General features: G+C 36.6%; 4 protein-coding genes across 7 annotated transcripts in view; all 4 read left to right on the plus strand.

Annotated features, from left to right (window-relative positions):
• The first annotated feature begins 1307 nt into the window (after nucleotides 1–1307).
• Nucleotides 1308–8386, plus strand: LOC111463795 (uncharacterized CRM domain-containing protein At3g25440, chloroplastic). Of its 3 annotated transcripts, none has more exons than XR_002713915.1 (6): nucleotides 1308–1702; nucleotides 1946–2411; nucleotides 3450–3851; nucleotides 5244–5399; nucleotides 6510–6652; nucleotides 8046–8386. XR_002713915.1 is itself a non-coding variant. In XM_023107701.1 (5 exons), the coding sequence occupies exons 1-4, from the start codon at nucleotides 1665–1667 to the stop codon at nucleotides 5394–5396; spliced, it is 1059 nt and encodes a 352-aa protein (XP_022963469.1). In that variant the 5' UTR covers nucleotides 1308–1664; the 3' UTR covers nucleotides 5397–5399; nucleotides 7764–7974. The 3 variants fall into 3 exon arrangements, 1 of the variants encoding a protein (XP_022963469.1); XR_002713914.1 differs by lacking the exon at nucleotides 8046–8386 and adding an exon at nucleotides 7764–7974; XM_023107701.1 differs by lacking the exons at nucleotides 6510–6652; nucleotides 8046–8386 and adding an exon at nucleotides 7764–7974.
• Nucleotides 8387–9684: 1298 nt separating this feature from the next.
• Nucleotides 9685–13349, plus strand: LOC111463799. Its single transcript, XM_023107706.1, has 4 exons — nucleotides 9685–9954; nucleotides 10068–10194; nucleotides 11950–12118; nucleotides 12966–13349. Exons 1-4 carry the CDS (start codon nucleotides 9736–9738, stop codon nucleotides 13180–13182), a joined length of 732 nt encoding a protein of 243 aa, XP_022963474.1. The 5' UTR covers nucleotides 9685–9735; the 3' UTR covers nucleotides 13183–13349.
• A 1422-nt stretch (nucleotides 13350–14771) lies between these two features.
• LOC111463796 (annexin D2-like) lies at nucleotides 14772–18009 on the plus strand. Its single transcript, XM_023107702.1, has 5 exons — nucleotides 14772–14879; nucleotides 15861–16006; nucleotides 16195–16413; nucleotides 17202–17414; nucleotides 17508–18009. Exons 1-5 carry the CDS (start codon nucleotides 14804–14806, stop codon nucleotides 17802–17804), a joined length of 951 nt encoding a protein of 316 aa, XP_022963470.1. The 5' UTR covers nucleotides 14772–14803; the 3' UTR covers nucleotides 17805–18009.
• Nucleotides 18010–19289: 1280 nt separating this feature from the next.
• Nucleotides 19290–21815, plus strand: part of LOC111463800 — a 4436-nt gene continuing 1910 nt past the window's right edge. For both annotated transcript variants that reach the window (XM_023107708.1, XM_023107707.1), the window contains exons 1-2: nucleotides 19290–19636; nucleotides 21218–21374. In XM_023107708.1, the coding sequence (XP_022963476.1) occupies nucleotides 19463–19636; nucleotides 21218–21374 (331 nt within the window). In that variant the 5' untranslated portion in view covers nucleotides 19290–19462. The remainder of the gene's footprint in view (nucleotides 19637–21217; nucleotides 21375–21815) is intronic.

Here is a 21815-nt window from a genome sequence, read left to right on the forward strand (position 1 = left end):
AATACCATGTTAGGAATCATGAACCTCTGCAATTGTATGATATTGTCAACTTTGAGTATAAGCTCTCGTGCCTTTGCTTTTGGTTCCCCAATAGGCCATACCAATGTAGATAGTATTTCCAATCAATCCTCAACAAATCGTTATCAAAATTGTGTCTATTCTCCGTATGGTATAATTAAAAAAAAAAAAATTGTAATGAGCGTAAAACATACTTAAGAACTTTATATTAAACAATTTTACGCCTCGAACATAGACTTTCTAAATCTTTACTAAAAAACTATGTACACCAAACACCGATTTTCTTAACTCTAGCTAAACAACTCAACGACCCAAATCCAAATTATTTAATTCCATATACTAAATAACTTCTGACTTACTAATTCCACTCAACATCCTTATAGCAATTAAAATTTATGAATCGATAAAGCATTTATTAGGTTAAACGTGTGAAGGATCAAAACGAGACATATATTTATTCTCATTTTATTATTGAAAAATTAGTTCTTTGGTAGTTCTTAAATTAGTGTAGGAATGGAAAGTGAGTACATGCACCATTTTGCTAAAAGTTGAGTATGAATACGTATCTAAGTCTTTGGAATCACGATCCCTTAATGGAACAAGACAAGTAACAAGTAGAGTGATGCGAGCAAGCTTCATTGAAATCGAGGCCAAGAGATGTGTCCATAAAGATATTGATAGGAGTATCTCCTTCTTTGGAATTTTTCTAATAATTATAGATTCATTTGAATTAATAACCGAGAAAAAAATTCACGACCTATAGATTGGTTTGGAGCTATAGACCAAACCCATACTACTCGAACCGACTTGACAATCTGAGCTAACCCTGCTAGCTCAACGTTGACCGACTGCTCTCAAGCGGATCTTTGTCAACTTCCCACATGGCTTTCCAGTGGCCCTCTAACAACTCTACTCGGCTCTTAATTTTTACCTCATTTTTCAAGCTTGAACCTCGTCTTTACTACGACTATGTCCATTTTTTTTTTTGCCAAATTAAATATTATAAGAAAAGTTAGAGGTATGATTACAAATGTTAGGTAAATTAGGTCGATTAATGAGTTCTAATCCTATGTCGTGAACTCATATAGGTTGACTTGGATTTCAAAAACGAGTTTGCACTAGATTTAAAGATAAATTAATTATTCAAGCTTAAGCTAGACAAGCAAGTGACTCTACTATTGACCTGATTAAATGACTTGAATGATGTACTTTTTAAGGATAAATATATATATATTTTTTGGACGAATGGTTTTTTTTATATTAAAAAAAAATGTAATTGACGCTCCCTTTCTTGCTTTCTAGCGCTGATTCCATCTCTTTCTTTCTCGCATTCATGCTCTAAATTTCGTCGATTACTTTTAGAAACTAGGTCAAATTTGATTGGGGCAAAAATACTTGGGTGAATTCCTTAAAATTTTCCATAATTCGAGCGCTACAAAGGCACAGTTTCACCCTGAGTTTGAAAATTTGCCAGTTTAGCGGCAAAATTTCCCTGAATTCTCAATTCCCCCATAGCTAGAAAATTGTTGATGGTGAACCAGTCCAGCCATTTTCAACTCTGGGGTTGTAGTGGATTCCCCTTTCATCTTATTTCTGCAGTGAACGAACAATCTGCTAGGGATTGATTGATTGATTGATTTAGGACCATGTCTCGCGGTCATTCTCTATCCATTGCCATTTCGAGGTACTTTCTCCATCTCTTAAAATCTCATGGGTTTCATTCAAAAGTTTTGGAATCGAATACAAATCCTGCTTATTGTATTACATTAGTTCATCTCGTAACAGAGGGTCTCTGCTTGTTGAAATCTGTTGTACTCATTATTTAGCATTATAATAGAAGATCATTGGAGGAAGATTTCAGGTTGTCTATGAGATTTTACTTCGGAGATATATGGAATTGGATGATTATGGTGTGATATTTATGCAGGGATTCATTATATGGATTCATTTCTCTGATTAGAAATGTTTCACGTCTATCTTTATTCAACATACCCTCATCATTTGGGCAGTCCTCATATCGAAGTTGTGAGTATCAAATAAGTAATTGTATATCGAAGTCTCTCCAGGAATCGACGTCTATACGCTATCCACCGGGCTTCTTTTTCGCTAAGCGATATAGTATGTGTGAGAGCCTTGGTGGGTTTGAAAAATGGCAATCTGTTAGGCATTTTAGCAATGGGGCTGTGGAGCTGAAGACAGACAGCAATATTGTCAGGTTTTCTTTTGGTGGGTCTTCTAGTACTAACGGTTCCCCACGGAAACAAAAGAAGGTGGCAAAAGCCAAATTGTCTAAGAAGGCCAAATTGAATGAACTCAGACTCTATCGTCTTAAGGCGAAAAAGAAGAAGACGTCTCCCAATCCAGAAGTTAGGATCAGATATTCCCTTGAAAAGGTTGGATACCATCTATAATTTATAGTTATACTAACAGCTTTTAATTGATTGCTAGTCTTCCTCTATAGAAAAGTGTGCCACAATCTTCTTGTAAGAGGAGTCTTCGATTTCAATACTTACTATTAATCTTTTTATCCATATATAATATGTTTGTTACCGGTATGAAGGTGACTGAGGTTTGATTAGCATTTCTTTGTGTAGTTGTGTGCATGTGATAAAATGCCTAATGTGAGATCCCACATCGGTTGAGGAGGAGAACGAAGCACCCTTTATAAGGATGTAGAAACCTCTCTCTAGCAGACGCGTTTTAAAAACCTTGAGGGGAAGTCCGAAAGGGAAAGCCCAAAGAGGACAATATATGCTAGCAGGGGCTTGGACCGTTACGAATGGTATCAAAGCCAGACACCGGGCGATGTGCCAGTGAGGAGGCTAAGCCTCGAAGAGGGTGGACACGAGGAGGTGTGCCAGCAAGGACGCTGGGCCCCGAAGGAGGGAGGATTGTGAGATCCCACATCGGTTGGGGAGGAGAACAAAGCACCCTTTATAAGGGTGTGGAAACCTCTCTCTAGCAGATGCGTTTTAAAAACCTTGAGGGAAAGCCCGAAAGGGAAAGCCGGCTGTTACAGCTAATAACCACTTTTTCTCTGACTTCTTCTGCTTGACACGTTTGTACAACTATGAAAGTTTATTCTGTGTATTGACCATGTATGACTAATAATCCATAATATTCAGTAATTGTCGTCAAAATTTAACTTGAAGTATCATGTAAAATCGTTTCTTTTCAATAAGAATCGTTTATATTAAACAAAAATAAGTATTTCATACAAAAATTTCAAAGCAAGCGTCAAGAAGAAAAACATTTTATGTGATTTTTATACCTTCAACACAATGTAAGTGAATTTTAAAGGTTCTGTTGAATTTTGAATTAATATGTAGGACTAATGGAACTCTCTTGGACCTCCTAGTGATCATTTGTTCTTATGAACCATGAAGTTGTTTGATCTTATAATGTCTTGAAGGATCCAATGATATATGTAGGCCAAAAGGAAAGAAGCGTGGCTGATTGAGAAGTTGAGGAAATTCGAGGTTCCAAAATCTGTTCTTGAAAATTATGATCCTGAAATTCTTACTGAGGAGGAGAAGCACTACTTGAAGCGTACAGGGGAGAAAAAGAAGAACTTTATGCTGTTGGGGAGGCGAGGAGTCTTTGGTGGAGTTGTTCTTAATATGCATTTGCATTGGAAGAAGCATGAAACTGTTAAAGTTATTTGCAAGCCTTGCAAACCTGGGCAGGTTCATGAATATGCTGAAGAACTTGCTCGGTTGAGTAAAGGCATTGTGATTGATATTAAACCCAACAACAGCATAATCTTTTATCGGGGAAAGAACTATGTGCGGCCTGAAGTAATGTCGCCTTCAGATACGCTATCGAAAGACAAGGTAAGCTCAGCTCATTCCTGAAAACTGAAATGATCAAAGAAAATAGATTTAATTGATTAGTGTTGAAATTACAATGGCAAATTAACCTAATCTGCAGAATTTATTTCATAAGTAGCAGCACCACCCCCCCACCACACACACACACTCTCTGCAGAGGTTTGATAATATTTACTCTTATGCATATGAAATTTTTAGTTTTATATGTTTTATAGAAACTTATGCATATGAAATTTGTAGTTTTTACAATAATTACTTTGTGAATATGTTATTTGTAAGCTTATAGAACCTCATGTTATTTATGGACGAGAATGAACATTCGCAGGGAGGTTGTGAGAGCTCCTGCCTCCTGCCTCTCCAATGCGGATCTGTTCACAAAATGCCAAAAGATGATCCCTCCCTGGCTACCCTGTATATACTAGACTCTCTCCCGGGCCTTGCTGGTCATGAAACTAGCTGAAGGGGCCCACACGCGCAAAATACTCTCTTTTGTGCTCTCCCTCTCTTACCTTTTTCTCTTATATACATTTTTTATAGGGGTCTATGTGAGGTCCCACATCGGTTGGAGAGAAGGACGAAGCATTCCTTATAAGAGTGTGGAAACCTCTCCGTAGCAAACGCGTTTTAAAACCGTGAGGCTGACAGCGATACATAACGGGCCAAAGTGGATAATATCTGCTAATGGTGGGTTTGAGTTGTTACAAATGGTATCAGAGCCAGACACCAGATGGTGTGCCAGCAAGAACGCTGGGCCATAAGGGGGGTGGATTGTGAGGTCTCACGTCAGTTGGAGAGGAGAACGAAGCATTCCCTATAAAGGTGTGGAAACCTCTCCTTAGCAGACGTGTTTTAATACCGTGAGGCTAATGGCGATATATAACGGGTCAAAGCGGATAATATCTGCTTGCGGTGGGTTTGGGCTGTTACAGTCTACTATAAACTTTTTGAATAAAAGTGTAGATTCTGCACCTCTTCTACTATTTTATTTCATGCCCATCTTTGTTTCTTGCTTTTCTGTATCTAAAGAAACGTTTGTGCCTTCTTTATACCTTCCGGCTCAAAGATCACCCAAGATACTTTGCATACCTGCTTCAAACCCAAGTTTTGGACTATGTAAAGTAGTAAGATTACCTTTCTAACGAAATTTCTAATGGTTCGAGTTCAGTTTATTGTAACCAAGCGTTCGGCTATTTGGTTAGAAAGGAATAGATCACTTTTTTAGAAAAAGGCTCCAATAGGTTGGATTGTTCAAATTCAGTCGATGGCTTCACTAGTTCACTTTGACCTTCTATCCCAAAATTTTATGTTTTGTTCTTAGACAGTCCTTTTTTACCCCTTCTACATCAAAACAGCTTTAAACAAGCAACATAACTTTTCGCATGTAAAATATTGCAGGCCTTGGAAAAATACAAGTATGAACAATCACTTGAACATACAAGTCAGTTCATTGAAAAGTTGGAGAAAGAACTTGAAGATTTTCAGAAGCATCTTGCTCAGTTCAAGAGAAAGAAGGAAGAGGCTGCTTTAGAATTCATGGTTAACTCATGACTGGTAATATCTCTTTTTTACTTATCATTTCCCAGTCAATTATTGTCGTAGTTGGTTCTTGCCAAACATAAATGTTCTTTGAATAAGTTGTTCAACAATCTAAAGCCATTGTTGTAACAATCTAAACTGTTGTGGTATGATGCTGCTACTCATTCACCCTATTTATTGAACCTTATTAGCACTGAAAAGGTGAAAATAGGCACAGACTGCTTTTTACAAACTGGTTCTTCTTACTACAACTGCTTGTATGCAAGTAGCTATAAAGCCTATTTGAAGTTTATGGGGTCGTGCAATGATACAATCGGGAAACTATGGAGCTAGCTCTATTTCAACTTCAAATTGAAAAATAGCCACAAGTTTCATATATGTGAGATCCAACATCGGTTGGGGAGGAGAACGAAACATTCTTTAAAAAGGGTGTAAAAACCTCTCCCTAGCAGACGCGTTTTAAAAACCTTGAGGAGAAGCCCGAAAGGGAAAACCTAAATAGGACAATATCTGCTAGTGGTGGGCTTGGGCCGTTACAAATGGTATTAGAGCCAAACATCGGGTGATGTGCCAACGAGGAGGCTAAGTCCCGAAGGGGGGTGGACACGAGGTGGTGTGCCAGTAAGGACGCTAGGCCTTGAAGGGGGATGGATTAGGGGAGAGTCCCACATCGGTTGGAGAAGGGAATGAGTGTCAACGTAGACGTTGGGCCCAAAGGGGGGTGGATTGTGAGATCCCACGTCGGTTGAGGAGGAGAATGAAGCATTCTTTAAAAAATGGTGTGTAAACCTCTTTTTAACAAACGCGTTTTATAAAAACCTTGAGGGGAAGCCCAAGGAGGACAATATCTGCTAGCGGTAGGCTTGGGCCGTTACAATATATCTCCAATATGGCTGACTAAATTTTGAAGGAAACGATTTTTATTTGTTTTTATCAATTTTGCCCCTCATCTTGTTTTAGATATTTCCTAAATCTTTGACATTAAATCTTGCTAGATTGTTGAGAGATTTGATTAGTTTATGTTTCTTAAACAAACATTTATTGAAGTTTTGATTTTAAGTGCTCCAATTCTGTTCTTCAATTAAATGAACCATTCTATGAATATTTGCATGTGCTATATGTCAGATTAGGAGCATGCCACCACTTGTCTTGTGAGATAGGCTATTTTAAAGCAGTGGCTTTAACATTTTTCCACCATAAATGATGACGCTCAAAGAGATGGTGCACATAGACCCTTCGACAGAAGTGTGAATGATGAAGACATAAAGGTACTTATCCATGTGAGTTAAAAAAAATTGTACAAATGATAGTTTACTTGGTTCCCCTTTCTATTATTTTTTTATGCATTCCCTCTGTTTACTTAAATATTTTTCCACATGTTTGTTTAAAAATAAAATTGTAACGGCCCAAACCTACTGCTAGTAGGTATTGTCCTCTTTGGGCTTTCTCTTTCAAGCTTCCGCTTAAGGTTTTTAAAACGCGTCTGCTAGGGAAAGGTTTCCACACCCTTATAAAGAATATTTTGTTCTCCTCTCCAACCAATGTGGGGATCTCACAATCTACCACCTTCGAGGCCCAGCGTCCTTGCTGGCACATCGCCTCATATCCACCCTCTTTCGAGGCTTAGCCTCCTTGTTGGCACATCACCCAGTGTCTAGTTCTGATATCATTTGTAATAGCCCAAGCCTACTGCTAGCAGATATTGTCTTCTTTCGGACTTCCCTTCAAGGTTTTTAAAACGCATCTGTCACCCTTCTAAAGAATGTTTTGTTCTCCTCCTCAACCGACATAGGATCTCACAATCCACCCCCCTTCAAGGCCTAGCGTCCTCGTTGACACTCGTTCCTTTCTCCAATCGATGTGGGACCTCCCAATCCACCCCCCCCCAGGCCCAGTGTCCTTGCTAGGCACACCACCTCGTATCCACCCCTTTTGGGGTTCAGCCACTTTGCTGGCACATTGTCTGGTGTCTGCCTCTAATATCATTTATATCAGCCTAAATATTGTCTTCTTTGGCCTTTCCCTTTCGAGCTTCCCCTCAAGACTTTTAAAATGCTAGAGAGAGGTTTCCACACCCTTATAAAGAATCTCACAAAAATGATATCCATTTTTTAAAACATATCCCCTTTTAAGGATGTCGATTGCTCCATGTTACAAGCAAATGATGTTAGTTTGAAGACTATTTGGGACATGAGATTTCAGCCATTTTTGTTGACTTAGATTTTTGTTGTGTGTGTTTAATATTCTTTGATTGTATATCTTGCTTGTTTTATTTTATTTCACATACATCACAAAGGCTCCTACCCAGGCTGTACCCAATATGATTAGAATCGAGCACGAAGCAATGTCGACCTTCAAAAAATGTATATTTTTGTGCAGGCACACTTAAAATCCTCACCGAGTTTGGTCATAGGATTGCGGTCGAGAAGCTTATGTTTTTGCGTGGATGAACGAAAAATCCTCATTCAATTTTGTTATATAATCATGTATGACTATGTGACCATTTTGTGAGCATTGTCATTTAGGACTTTAGAATTATCCTTACTTGTTTGGAGCTTTTATGCTATTGGTTTGATTGTTTTACATTTAATGTACAATCATTTGTTCTCTCATATTGCATTTACATATAAGTTAGAGCTTAGAGTCATTTACTTTATGAAGGGAAGTCTTAGAATGGTAGATACCCCTATGCCTACACGAGGAAGATATGTGGTAATTCTATCCCTATGGTCGGAGTAATTGCGACGTGTATGCAAAGCTACTTGGCCAAGGGATGAGAAGCCCATCTCGTTCGTGTGTTAGCGTAAATTTTGTTCGCAACTATGTTGAAGATTTGAGAGTTTAATGGGAGAATTTGAGTCCAAAGTACAAAGCGGAAATTGTATACGTCAGGGAATAGCAGTGACACGGTTGTATGTTTCCAATTGTGTGAGGTTGTGATCTTGACATACTCTGACAAACATTAAAGGAAACTCAAGCCCTATTCACATTTTTTCGCCTGACTTTTGTGGCTTCTCCTTACTATATCTTTGAAAGTTGAGCATTTACTCCGATAGGAAAGTCACCTTGCTATGACCTTTGTATCCATAGTTCGGATGACTATTCGAATCTTTTGTTTTTATACTCTATTCGTTCCTTGAAGCTCCAATTAATTTATACTAAAGTAATGTTCGAACAATTAGTGTATGTTCTACATGACTTTAAAACGTTATAGATAAGACAAATTGTCAAGGTTCAAGTTTGTTTCCTACGTAAGGTTTGAGCCATAGACAACATAAACACTCGAACACTCAAAGTTTCTCATAAATTGGAGAGGTACCAAAGAGTTTAGAAATGGGGAGGTCATAAAAAGAATTGGTGTCAAGCGCGATTTGCTATATTCATTCGTGCTACTTTTCTTTTTCGAGTAGTCTCTGAGTTGCACGATAAGGCAAATGTATACACGAACTGTGGAGCTATGAAGTTGAGATAGAATCGAGTCATAATTTAAACCCTTTATTGCTTTATTACGTACATGTTTTATATTATTAATTTGTAAACAATTTCCAATTCAATTTGTAGGTGAATTGTATTAATATATACCAAATTTTGTTTTTCTGAAAGGTATGATTTTAAATAATTAAAATTAAAGAGTCACTTTTAATTTTTTGTCAATTAGGAGCAATTTGTGACTTAAAAGTCATAACTTTTTGGTTTATTTATTTATTTTAATCATTTTTTACCAAATTTTTATTCCAGATTAAAATAATAAAAATATGCTATAACTTTGTATTGTCTTAAAATGTTCGTAACTTAAAAAAAGAATTAAAAAAAACACCTGTATCTAACTTTGAATGAAGACGGTTTCAAAAGTGTTTTAAAAATATCTTCCAGTTTTTAAATGTTTCACTTTTATTTTTTTTAAAAAAAAAAGCTTCATAAACACTTTTAAACTTTTTAAAAAATTTTAAGAACACCTTTTAACTTAAAAAAAAAAAACTCAAAAATATATTTTAGGGTTAGTAACACGTTTAAAAAATATTCATAAACTTTCCAAAATAATATTAAAACGTTTGTAGATAATCTATGAGGTGCGATAGACGGTTTTCATTGATAGTAAAAAAATTAATTTTTTTTTAAAAGAAGGTTAATGATACTCTTAAAATTTTATGGGTATTTTTTAAATAAAATTTTATGGGAAACTTAAGCATTTCTTATAAATTTCAATTTTTTTGTTTTTTCAAAATTTAGATTTGGGCCAAAATTAGTCCATTGGGCCGGGCTTTTGGATCTGTATCGGACCAAAGGTTTCAGATCTGACATCCATTGCCTCAAAATCGAACCAGTTGGATCTCCGTCAACGGAATCCGCCATGAGTCTGGCACTTCTCCAAGGCTATTCTTCAGCCGAAGAAGAAGCTGAAGACAACTCTGTCTTCAACCACACCTCTTCTGACGATGACGACGAAGACCTTGCCGCCGCCGCCTCTTCAGTTACCTTCAATCTTTCCATACGCGACAAGTCACTTTTCGAACTTCCGCAGCCCTCCTCTCATCCCGGCCTGCCTTCCGCTTTCGACGCTTTCTCCGAAGTACGCCTCTTTGGTTAATCTCTTTGTATCTTTTTCTTTGTTTTTTTTCTTGTTCGGTTGAGTGAATTCGGAAGACTGTTCGTTTTCTGATTTCTTATTGTGGGTTACCGGAGGTTTCAGGACCGCCGGAGTTTCTAAATAATTCGGTTGAGGAGTACGCTGCACCGAGAGATGTTGATCAGCCGCGAGGGGGCCATGGGAGCCGTAGGAATCGTAAGGAGAAGAGAGATTTTCCTACTGGTATGTGTTCGATTCCTGATTTAGCATTAATTTTATTGTTATGAGCTTCGCTAGGCTGCTAGGAAGTTGAAGGGAAGCAAAATTATTTCTGGAAAATTTGGCTTGAATCTTTTATGAGCTTCTCTGGGCTCCTTTAGTTGTAGATCTATTAGTCAAATAACGATCTAAGAATGCTTTACAAGGATAAAACCCTCGGGAGTAGTAAATAGAACCATAGAAGTGTAGAACAAGATCTAGTATTCAAGTTTGAGCAACAACTTTCCATTATATACAAGAAAATAGGAAAGACATCCATCATATACAATGTGCATTTGTTCAAGGGACGAAATGCCCCCGAAGGTAGGGAAGATGGAAATTGACATAAGAAGTGGGAGTGTTGCCATAGTCCCCCACTGACTCGAAAAGGGAACATCATGTTTATATAAGCATGAAACAACATCCTCATTCATTGAGGCTTTTGCGATGAAACCAAAAATAAAACCATAGGTGGTTATGCCTATAGTGGATAACCAGTTAGGGAGATATTGGAGAGGTCTATTGTCTCCCAACAATTGGTAGTAGAACCATGCTCCAAACTTAGCCATGTTTTGTGTTCATGAGTGAGGAACAAAGGTTGTAAGCCTTGAAAAAAGTAGTCGTGTACAATCCATGATTGATCCCCTATTGAATAGGCAGTGTACTTTGAAGAAGATGAGTTGGCTTGGATCCAAGCAATGTCCTTAAGACTCTAGATGGATGGGTGGCGATTTAAGGGGTGGTTACGTGGTCTTTTGTTCAAGGGCAAGATTGTTGGAAGTGCAACCAAAAGCCTACATCAGCTAGAAAAGGGAAAAATCAAGGGTACATAAGTGAAAGAGACTTACATTTTTACTGGTATGATACCTTTTGGGTGAATCAAAGCAAAGCTTTCATGGCTTATGCCCACGTACCATTGTGAAAATGCGAAAAGTCCATTGTCCCTACCAAAAAATGTAAGGAAAAATTAATAAGTAATATGCTAAAAATGCACGATGCGAGTTGAAAATTTTGCTTGCTCTCTGATGTTGAAGATGGAGATCAGACATGGAGTTGGGTCAATGGGTCTACTAAAACGAATCAACAATATCTTTCTTCACTATGACACTTGCTTAACTTGTAAGGAATATGTGCTCATTGCATACAAATTGCAGTTGCCTAACTTGTGAGGAACATGTGTTCATTGCATACAAACTGCAACCATTGTGAGCACTGGAGACAGCAATGAATAAACTTTCTTGGTCAGTGACTGGGCGATGGTGTTTCACAACACCTTGCTAGTGGGTGGTATGGGCAAGTTCATTTGGTTGAAGTATAAGAAGATGTATGAAATTAATTTTTTATATTTTTGGTTTCTTTGACTAGACGATACTTCGCTTCACTGCTATATCTCTCCGCTAGTGGAAAGAAACTGATGCTGAATCAGATATGTCATGTCATGCTATGAAATATTTTGTTTATGAAAATGATTTTCATTTTTTCCAACATCAAATTTTAATCCAAAGAGAACAAATTTTAAAATTATTTGCCCTTATGCTGGCGTGTTTGGCATCAATTGGACTGGGTGATGAAAGTCGGGTCTTTCATTAAAAAAAGATTAGACTGGGTGCTGTTGTTGTTTTATATTACCTTGTGTATTTTTTCTTTCATGAAAGCAAGTGAAAAAATGAAAATTGTACTGTTTTGTGTTTATACCATCTCATTATAATTGCCCTTCTGCGAACCTTATACTGTGAACAGGTGCTGTAGTGGAGGCAAAAGCTCAATTAGTTGGGATTCATGAACGAGTGAGGAGCGACTTTGAGAGTAATCAACTATCAAATCCATCTGTTTCAAACACAACACAGCAAGGCAAGCGCATGGCAACTGCAGCCAATCCAAATGCTGAAGATGCTGCAGAGCTACTAAGGTACATTTATTGTATTTTCAAATTGTATCCTGGTTGAGTGACAAGGTTTCATTCCTCCGCCATCTGCATTTACGCACACAAAGGAAGAAAGAAAGAAAGAGAGAAGTTGTTGAGGATTGTTGGGAGGGAGTCCCACGTTGGCTAATTTAGGGAATGATCATGGGTTTATAAGTAAGGAATACATCTTCATTCGTATGAGGCCTTTTGGGGTAGCCCAAAGCAAAGCCATGAGAGCTTATACTCAAAATGGACAATATCATATTATCATGGAAAGTCGTTATTCCTAACATGGTATCAGAGCCATGCCCTAAACTTAGTCATGTCAATAGAATCCTCAAATGTCAAACAAAGAAGTTGTGAGCCTCGAAGGTGTAAGTGTCGAACAAATGGTGTACTTTGTTCGAGGACTCCAGAGAATGAGTCGAGTCTCGATTAAGGGGAGGCTGTTCGAGGGTTTCATAGGCCTCAGGGGAGGATCTATATTGTACTTTGTTCGAGGGGAGAATTGTTGGGAGGGAGTCCCACATTGGCTAATTTAGGAAATGATCATGGGTTTATAAGTAAAGAATACATCTCCATTGGTATGAGAGCTTTTGGAGAAACCCAAAGCAAAGCCACGAGAGCTTATGCTCAAAGTGGACAATACCATACCATTTTGGGGATCCGTGATTCCTAACCGAAGTTTCTGTTTAAGAATTTTGATATTGCAAAGCAAACATTTACTTTTCTTCCTTTCTCTGGAACCCTTTGGTCAATCATGGATGCTTCGCATATAACTCGACTTATTTATAAATTTCTCGTGCAAATGTTGGTATTTTACAATGTTATCATGTGATTATTTTTCCAGAATGTGCCTGCATTGTGGCATTCCCAAGACCTTTTCGAACGCACGAGGAATGTTTTGTCCTCTATGTGGCGATCGTCCTCCCGAGCCAGACAGTGAAACCAAAAAGAAGGGATCTACTGTGAAAGATAAGGAAAAGATTAAGAGAATGAGGGGACAGTCGTCTCATGCTTCTTGGAAGAGTGAAACAGAAATGCATCTGAGACAACAGTTTGATTGAAGAGTATTTCATGTATGTCTTTGAGCTCTTGAATACATGTGATAGATAGTGTACCATCATTATTCATACTAATCTGTGACATTATGATGTAAGGTTTATGTAGTTTCTAACCTGTTATTTTAATATTTTTTAATATCACTCTCTTACAACTCGTGTTATTTTGTAAATGGCTTTGATGTTGACTCTACGGGCATGGTTTTAATCTTCTCAATTAGTGGATTTATAAAGAGATTTAATATTTCGTGGTCTAGTGGTATACAAACTCATTATATATAGGATACATTCACCCTCATGTCTCTATGTGAACGATTTGAATAAAATTATTTGGATCAATTACATAGTGAGTCGTATCTTACTGGATAGGTTATTACTTGAACATAATTCTTTTATATGTCAACCATGTATGGTTCATGATTACGTTAATAACTTTGAATTTTCATGACATAAATCCCAATAGACTATCGGTATGACTCTATGGTCTTATTACTTGAGGGATTTCTGCAAACATGATGCAGAAGTGTTCGATGGGAAGTTCACTGACCGAAGTGTAATTGACACTCGGGTGGAATCTATGGAGACCATCTTTAGACACACAAACTGCCCTGATAACGAGAAGATGAATTATGCCTCATATATATATATATATATATATATATATATATATATATATGCTAAGAGCTCACTTTTGGTGGAAGACTATTGTGAGCACCTTGAGCATTGATGACGACCAATCATTTGACACCGGATGAAACAATCTTTCTTCCACAAGTACTACCCGATTGTCAGCTAGAAATCAAGTTGTCTTCTTGCATATGAAATAGAAAACTAAGACAACTGAAGTATACACTATGAAGTTCACCAAATCGTCCAGATGTGCCTATGAGATGGTTGATACAGAGGCAAAACAAATGCACAGAGATTCATCATGGGTCTCAGAAGCAAGATCCAAGGTATAATTAGGGCAACAACATCCACCAACTATGTCAGTGCCCTCCATACCACCCGCATGTTAATTTTATGTCTTAGTTTTAATCTATATATATATATTACAATTATGATGTATGTTATAATATTGAAATTTAATTTTTTAAAAGTCGGTAGAATATTATATTATATTCTTTTTATGAAATGTAATTGAATTTATAGAAACGTACATTATTTTTTCCATTCTCGTCTCTATCCGTAAACATTGAATCTTGACAAAAGAGGCTAGAGAGGAAGGACTTAGGATTAGGAAAAAAAAAAAAAAAAAAGACAAAAATAACTCCTTATTTATTTTATTTTTTGTTTCATTTTTCTCAACAAAATTGGCTTATAAAAAAATAATTAAATTACATTTTAAAAAAAAAAAAAATTAATCATATTCTTAAAACAATTAAATAAAATTAAAAGTTTATGAAAATTGTTATTTTTGTTTTTTAGCAGTTAGAATTTAACAATTTTTATATTATTTTTCATGCTTTTCTCGTTGGGTGGTTTTTCGCTCTTCAAATTTGCCGCCTCACATGTTTGTCACGTGTTGGATTGGACTGACCAGACAGACCAATTTTTCCATATAAATTGTCGCAATTTGCAATTCAATCCATCTTCGTCTTCACTGAATTGTAACACGGAGAGAAAAATGGCTACTCTGACGGTGCCCGACCAGCTTCCTCCGGTGGCCGAAGATTCCGACCGCCTCCATAGTGCCTTTCAAGGTCTCTCTCTAACTAAAATCTCGCTGTTCGTTCAGTTGATCTAACAATTTTCAAATTCTTTGGTGCTGTTCTTATGTACTGGTTGTTTTTCTGATCTAGTACGACAATCGCTTCAAATCCTTTTCGATTCGCTTCTGAAAATTTGAACTACGTGTTCTGCTAACCGTTGCGATTTTGATCCCTGTTTTTCCCCCTCTGTTGAATCTTGTTACGTATGATTGCAAAGAGGTGTTTATATGCTGTTTCTTGTCTTGATATTGGCTTCTATGAATGTACTGGTTATTGTGAAGTTCATCAGTAGTCTTAACGCGTGTAGCCGAGAAATGAAAGTCGATTGCGTGATTTGTTTGGTTTTTATATGATTTCAGTCCCTTCTGTAGCTATAATTCCTGCAAATTTGCTTCTCATTTTGTTGTTTAACGATTCTAAGCCTCAATGCTTGCCTTGAAAGTTATTATTGTCGATTATTCATATATTTGTGAAAAATACTTGATGATCAACTCCGTGCGCAAGGCCAAAAGTGTTTGGATCACTTTTGTGCAAACTGCTATTTTGTAACTTATATGAATGTTTTTTTAGTTCAAGTTGAGTAATAGGATTTGAACTTGGACTTCAAGTAATGAATATATGAGCAAAAAACTTAACTGAGTGTTCAAGCATTCAACATTAAGAAACTTTCTAAGGTAGCGGGGCGGTGCAACAGTTAACTTGAAGCATATGGATGCAGAGTAAGTTTACATATACGAACAATGATGTTCAAGAAGTGAGATTATTTTCGAAATTAGATATAGGTGAAGAATACTTCGATTCATTTTTTAAGATTGTGGTAAACCTTTACTCGGGAACTGCCCTGCAATCTACATCTTGTGAGTAAAAGACTTCGATATCATTATTATTCTTTAAGATGTACGACTGATGTGAATAAATTAGCTATTCTGGTTTAATTAGATGCAGAGTGAAATATTTTGTCCCTTACAACAGGTTGGGGAACGGATGAGGGGGCGATTATATCCATTTTGGCTCACAGAAATGCTAAACAACGCAGTCTGATTCGACAGACCTATGCTGAAACGCATGGAGAGGATCTCTTAAAGGCACTAGACAAAGAACTTTCAAGTGATTTTGAGGTCGGAATTTGGAATCAAACCTTTCCCTATTTTGATTCATTACAGTTTAGGCTATTTAAACGTATTGGGGGCTTCGAATCATTTTGAAAACAACATTTCTGTAGCTGTTATAGCTTGAAACATGATTATATGATAAGCTTCTAGAAAAGAGCGCTGAAATGATGTGATTTGTCTTCTTCCATTAACAGAGAGCTGTGCTTTTATGGACTCTACATCCAGCTGAACGTGATGCATTACTAGCCAATGAAGCAATAAGGAAACTTACCCCAAAGCATTTTGTTATATTGGAAATAGCTTGTACTAGAACTCCTCGGGATTTATTCTTAGTGAAGGAAGAATACCATGCTCGTTTCAAGCGGTCGATTGAAGAAGATGTTGCATATCACACTACAGGTGATTTTCGCAAGGTAAGACAATGCTTTAATATCTTGGATTTGAAAGCTTCTGAGGAGCTTCACGCTTGATCTTCTTACAGATGTTTGCTACTATTGTTTGTTGTATGCTGGACACGATTTACACGCTATATTATTTGTATTTCTCATTTCATTTTCAACAGTTTTGTAAACCATTACAAACTATTAGTGTAAGGATTAAAAAAAAAAATTTGACCAGTCGTCGTAGAAGATGAGAAAATTCTGGCGAGATCCCACATCGATTGGGGAGGAGAACGAAGCATAAGAGTGTGGAAACCTCTCCCTAATAGACATGTTTTAAAAACCTTGAGGGAAAGCCCGAAAGGGGAAAGCCCTAAAGAGAACAATATCTGCCGATGGTAGGCTTGGGCCATTACAAATGGTATCAGAGCCAGACATCGAGCGATATGCCAGTGAGAAGGTTGAGCCCCAAAGAGGGGTGGACACGAGGCGGTGTGCCAGTAAGGACGCTGGCCCCGAAGGGGGGTGGATTGGGGGGTCTCACATCGATTGGAGAAGGGAACGAGTGCCCGCGAGGACTCTGGGCTCCTACATCAGTTGGGGAGGAGAACGAAGTATTCTATATAAGGGTGTGGAAACGTATCCCTGGTAGAAGCATTTTAAAAACCTTGAAAGGAAACCTGAAAGGGAAAGCCCAAAGAAAACAATTTTTGCTAGCGGTGGGCCTGTGCTGTTACAATTAGCTTGCCCCAACGCAATTGACATGGCTTACTGTTTAGTTTAGTTACTTCTCTTGAACTTATCATCTTTTTTCCATGTAGCTTCTGGTACCCCTTGTGACTGCATATCGATATGATGGCCCTGAGGTAAATGCAGCCCTAGCCACATCAGAGGCTAAGATACTTCACGAGAAAATCTCTGAGAAAGCTTACAATGATGAGGAGCTCATCAGGATTATAAGCACTAGAAGCAAGGCACAACTAAATGCTACATTTAATCATTACAACGACCAATTTGGGACTGCTATAAACAAGGTGTGTCTAATATTTATTCTTCAAAGTATCCTCAATAGTTGCTGGACTCTTTATGCTTAATGATTAGCAATGCATCTTGATCTCGTGACGCAGGATCTAAAGACCGACCCCGATAACGATTACCTTAAATTTCTGAGAGCTGCTGTGAAGTGTCTAACTTGGCCTGAGAAATATTTTGAGAAAGTTCTTCGTTTAGCCATCAAAGGGCTTGGAACCGACGAAGAGGCTCTGACTAGAGTAGTCGTGACGCGAGCTGAGGTCGACATGAAACGCATTGTTGAAGAGTATTACCGGATAAACAGTGTTCCTTTGGATCAGGCGATAAAAGGCGATACGTCTGGGGATTATGAAAGGATGCTTCTTGCTTTGATTGGTAATGACAATGCTTGAGCCAAGAGCCCAGCCTGAGTATGTTGGATGTCGCTATGTGTTGTTATCAATAAGGTACATTCGTACTTGTTTTATGCTGCTGTGATAGGTAGTTATAGATGGATCTATAAGACCATCTTACATTAAATTATATGCTTATATCTTGATGTTGTTTGTATATTTTTCATGGATATTAATATTCAATAAGACCCTTTACTTTGAAGTATATTCTTGAATCTTTAGAGGCGAGTAGGTTCGGTATCTTAGGGAATGTTAATTTTGGAGGTACTCCAGTTTTTTCGGAATCATCTTCTAATTGGAGTTGTCGATGATCATTGGTCAAAGCGAAATTTTGTAATGTGTTAGGGCATCTCATTAGTAAGCCGACCTAGATCGATTTGCCTTCTATGCAGGGTTTGGAGTATCTAGGTTTAGAAAAAAATATATTTGGCGTGCATATTAAAGAAGATCGAAAAAAAAAAACGAAACAAGGAAAGTTAAGCATTTTGATGCGTTCAATAAATTTAATGATTTAGGCACAGATTTATGCCTACGACTTTTCATCCACCTCAAGATTCATGTATATTAACAAAATGAAACGCATTTGTTGCATCCGTTAGAACATGAAAGGAATCTTAATGCTGGTCATGTGCATGTCTCATCTAGATAGATTTTATACATTTCGATAGACAAATTATGAACGATGCATTACTAAGATAAATCATCGAGATAGATTTTGACTTGATCTTTGTAGTACACGATTCATAATCTATTTGTCAACGTATAAAATTGAGCCGAACATTTTTCTTTCAATTTTATTTTAAAATATAGATGAAAAGACGTTTAAAGAAGGTTAGATGTTTCAATATGATATCTCATAGTGAAACGTTGTAGTGTTATGACTATAAAAATGGAAAAAATGTATCCACTAGTGAAAACAATCACAAGAGTAAAATTTATAAGATTAGGTTCTTAAGCATGGTTACGATCATGTTCAAAGTTTTACAGTCATTTATGGATAAAGATTATGGTACAAGATTTTCAAGATATAACTTACCGTTGAAATAAATTTTAGATAATTTTCGCTTGAATCAATCATTATATATATTCAATGATATATATATATAGTAGCGGTTTTATTTTAAAAGAAAAAGCAGAGTCGTGTATATATATATATATATATATAATATAATATAATATAAGATAGTTATCATCCAATGCCCTTAAATTAAATTACAAAACTAACCATTTTATATTTCTATTTCTTTAGTTGTGGAATATTTGTAATTTTAAAATTTAAAATATTAAATATTATATTCGTAAAATATTATTTATATTATTGTTGATGAGATAATATTAAATTTATTAGAATGTTTTATATTTTTAATAAATAATTAAAGAAAAAAAAAACTATTTTTTGAATAAAGCAGCCTCTTCTCCAATTGATCTTTAACTTAAAATCAAATAAAAATGATAAAAATTAAAATTTTAAGTTGATTTTATGGGATGTCGCTTGGCACAAATACCAAATCTAAGAACAGTATCGCGGAAACATCGAATGCAACGGATGATCGGGTGAGTTCTTAGCTCCCTCGCTAAGTCTCTACACAGATCATGAAGTTGAACAATAATTGAATTGCGAATTCGCAAAAGTGCAATCGTCGAGGAAGGTTTGGATCATGGAGGACAAGGGCAAAGGAACGGACAGATGGAGCGGTGCCGTAGCCAATATCACGGAGATGGCCTCCAACCTGGAATCACTCCAGAAGATTTTAGTAAAGAAAGCCGTCTATGTAGACGACGAGACGTTTGCCAGAGCTTCATTGTGCTCCGAACAGGCAAGGACGATCAAGGTTACTAGAACTCGCTTTTGCATTTTTTTCCCCTTTTTTTTTTTCATGTTCTGTAGTTAGGTGTTTTTAATCTGATGTCTGGATTGGAATTTCGATTTTGCTCTTTGAAATTGGGTGGAGTGAGGAATTGGTGGGATTGCCTTCGTTCGTATTAGCGATCTAAATATTAGTTTTCTTGCTATATGCTGAATCGGAGTGGTATACATGTTGATCTAGGTTGCTTAGATATCTGATATAGGGTTTGAAATTTCAACTTTCTTATGGAATGTGGAGTGGGAGAGTGATGGATTGCCCAAAGGATTAGCAGATTTGGCAGATTCAGGAAGTCATTCTCTTAATCGATCCTGTTAAGAGGCCATTTTGAATGTGGGGTCTTTGAAGAATCAAGGAGTGAATACACCTGATCTTCGAAGACCTTCTTGGAGAAATGGATGTTGTGTAGAGTAGTGAACTTTAGCCAAATGAGTGGGTGGAGATTGCCAACTCTCAGGTAAAATGTGAGTCATGCACATGATGGAGGGATATTGAGAATAGAGATACTAATGTACTCACTGGGTCGGAGGAATTCAGGATCAGTTAAAAGTGATATGAACCAAAAGACATCAATCATACAATATACTTCAATGAAGATGTGAAGAAAATGTTGTCAAAATTATCAAAAGACGTTTCAATTCATGCCACATTGAAGAAGAATCAAGCTTCATTGTTATAGATTTGGGTGGATCATAATTTAGAGTTATGGTGTTTCTTTAATGTATTTTAAGGCTTATTTACATAGTGGTTAATTATGGTCCTAAAGTATACATATTAGCTAATTATGGTCATAAAATATAGTTACAACTCTTGGAATGGTTCATGGAAGGTTAAAGGTTTTTATTTTGATGTTATATAAAGCTATGTATGTTATCTTTGTAAAAGAGACTTGGAAAATGTATGTAAAATGAGCATTTGTGCTTTCTTTAACCAATGACTAAGTTTCTTTGCAATTCTATGTAGTTTAGGTTGCATATAGAATCATTCAAGCTTGACATGATCAATCTTGCTTGTAGAGTGATTCGAATCTCAAACAATTGTTCTTGCCTTGAGGTATTTGATCTACAAGAATCATTCATGCTAGACATGATCGATCTTGTTTGTGGAGTGATTCGAATTTCAAACAAGTGTTCTTGCCTTGAAATATTCGATCAACAAGTTAATCTAAATCTTACTTCCCTTGTAGTGATTCCTTATCATTTGGTAGAAGAGATTTCCCTTGGGTCTTGGGTTGATTTGGGTTGATTCCTTACTTTTGTAGGAAAATTTGTTTGCTTCTCTCTAGCATTTTATCTTTGAATACGACTTTGTTCTCGCCTTTTGAACCTGGCCGATCTTTCTTTTACTAATCTACTTCTGTTTAGATTAAAATTGTCTGGTAAATCATTTGCTTTAACATCACAACCCACCATTAAATATCAAATAGCATATCACATGAGCTTAAGTGATGCTCTTTGTTTAAATAACATGCCATTTGGCTTTTGTTTATTACGGATATATGATACAATTTTGCCCACTGGTTATGATAATGAAATAATCTTTTGCTAGGTTCTTGAACAAAGGGTTGAGACTTTGGAAAGAGAACTTGATGCTGCTATCACTGCTGCTGCTCATGCTCGTTCAGAAAAACGTCAGGCTGAGGCAGCACAAAAAGCTGCTGAACTACATGTGCAGGAGGTCACTAGAGAGCTCGAGAACACGACAAGTATGGAATATCTTACTCTTTTCCAGCTTCTTCTTCTAATTTTCTCGACTTTTAGACCATTTTAATTTCTAAACAAAAATATTTGTTGACTTGCCTTGCCTAACCCCTAAACCCTAAAATTAATTGATTTGTTGAGCATAAATTGGAATTTTGTGTAGTGGAACCTTAAGTTTTCAATTTCGTGTTTAGTAGGTACGTGAATTTTAAAAAATATTGATTATGTTAAAGACCTATCATATACAAAATAGGACATAATATTGATAGTTGAGGGACTGATCAAATACTTTTTAAAATCCAAGGACTCAATGGACACAAGATTGAAAAGATCAGAAAGTTTATAGATCAAACGTCAAAATTTAGAGACTAAATTTATAATTAAACGTTACATAATCTAGCCTGTGATTTTTCTCTCTTTCTTTTTTTTTTTTTTTTTTTTTTTAA

This window comes from Cucurbita moschata, unplaced genomic scaffold (genome assembly GCF_002738365.1).
Source record: "Cucurbita moschata cultivar Rifu unplaced genomic scaffold, Cmos_1.0 Cmo_Scf00029, whole genome shotgun sequence".
Classification (NCBI taxonomy): domain Eukaryota; kingdom Viridiplantae; phylum Streptophyta; class Magnoliopsida; order Cucurbitales; family Cucurbitaceae; genus Cucurbita; species Cucurbita moschata.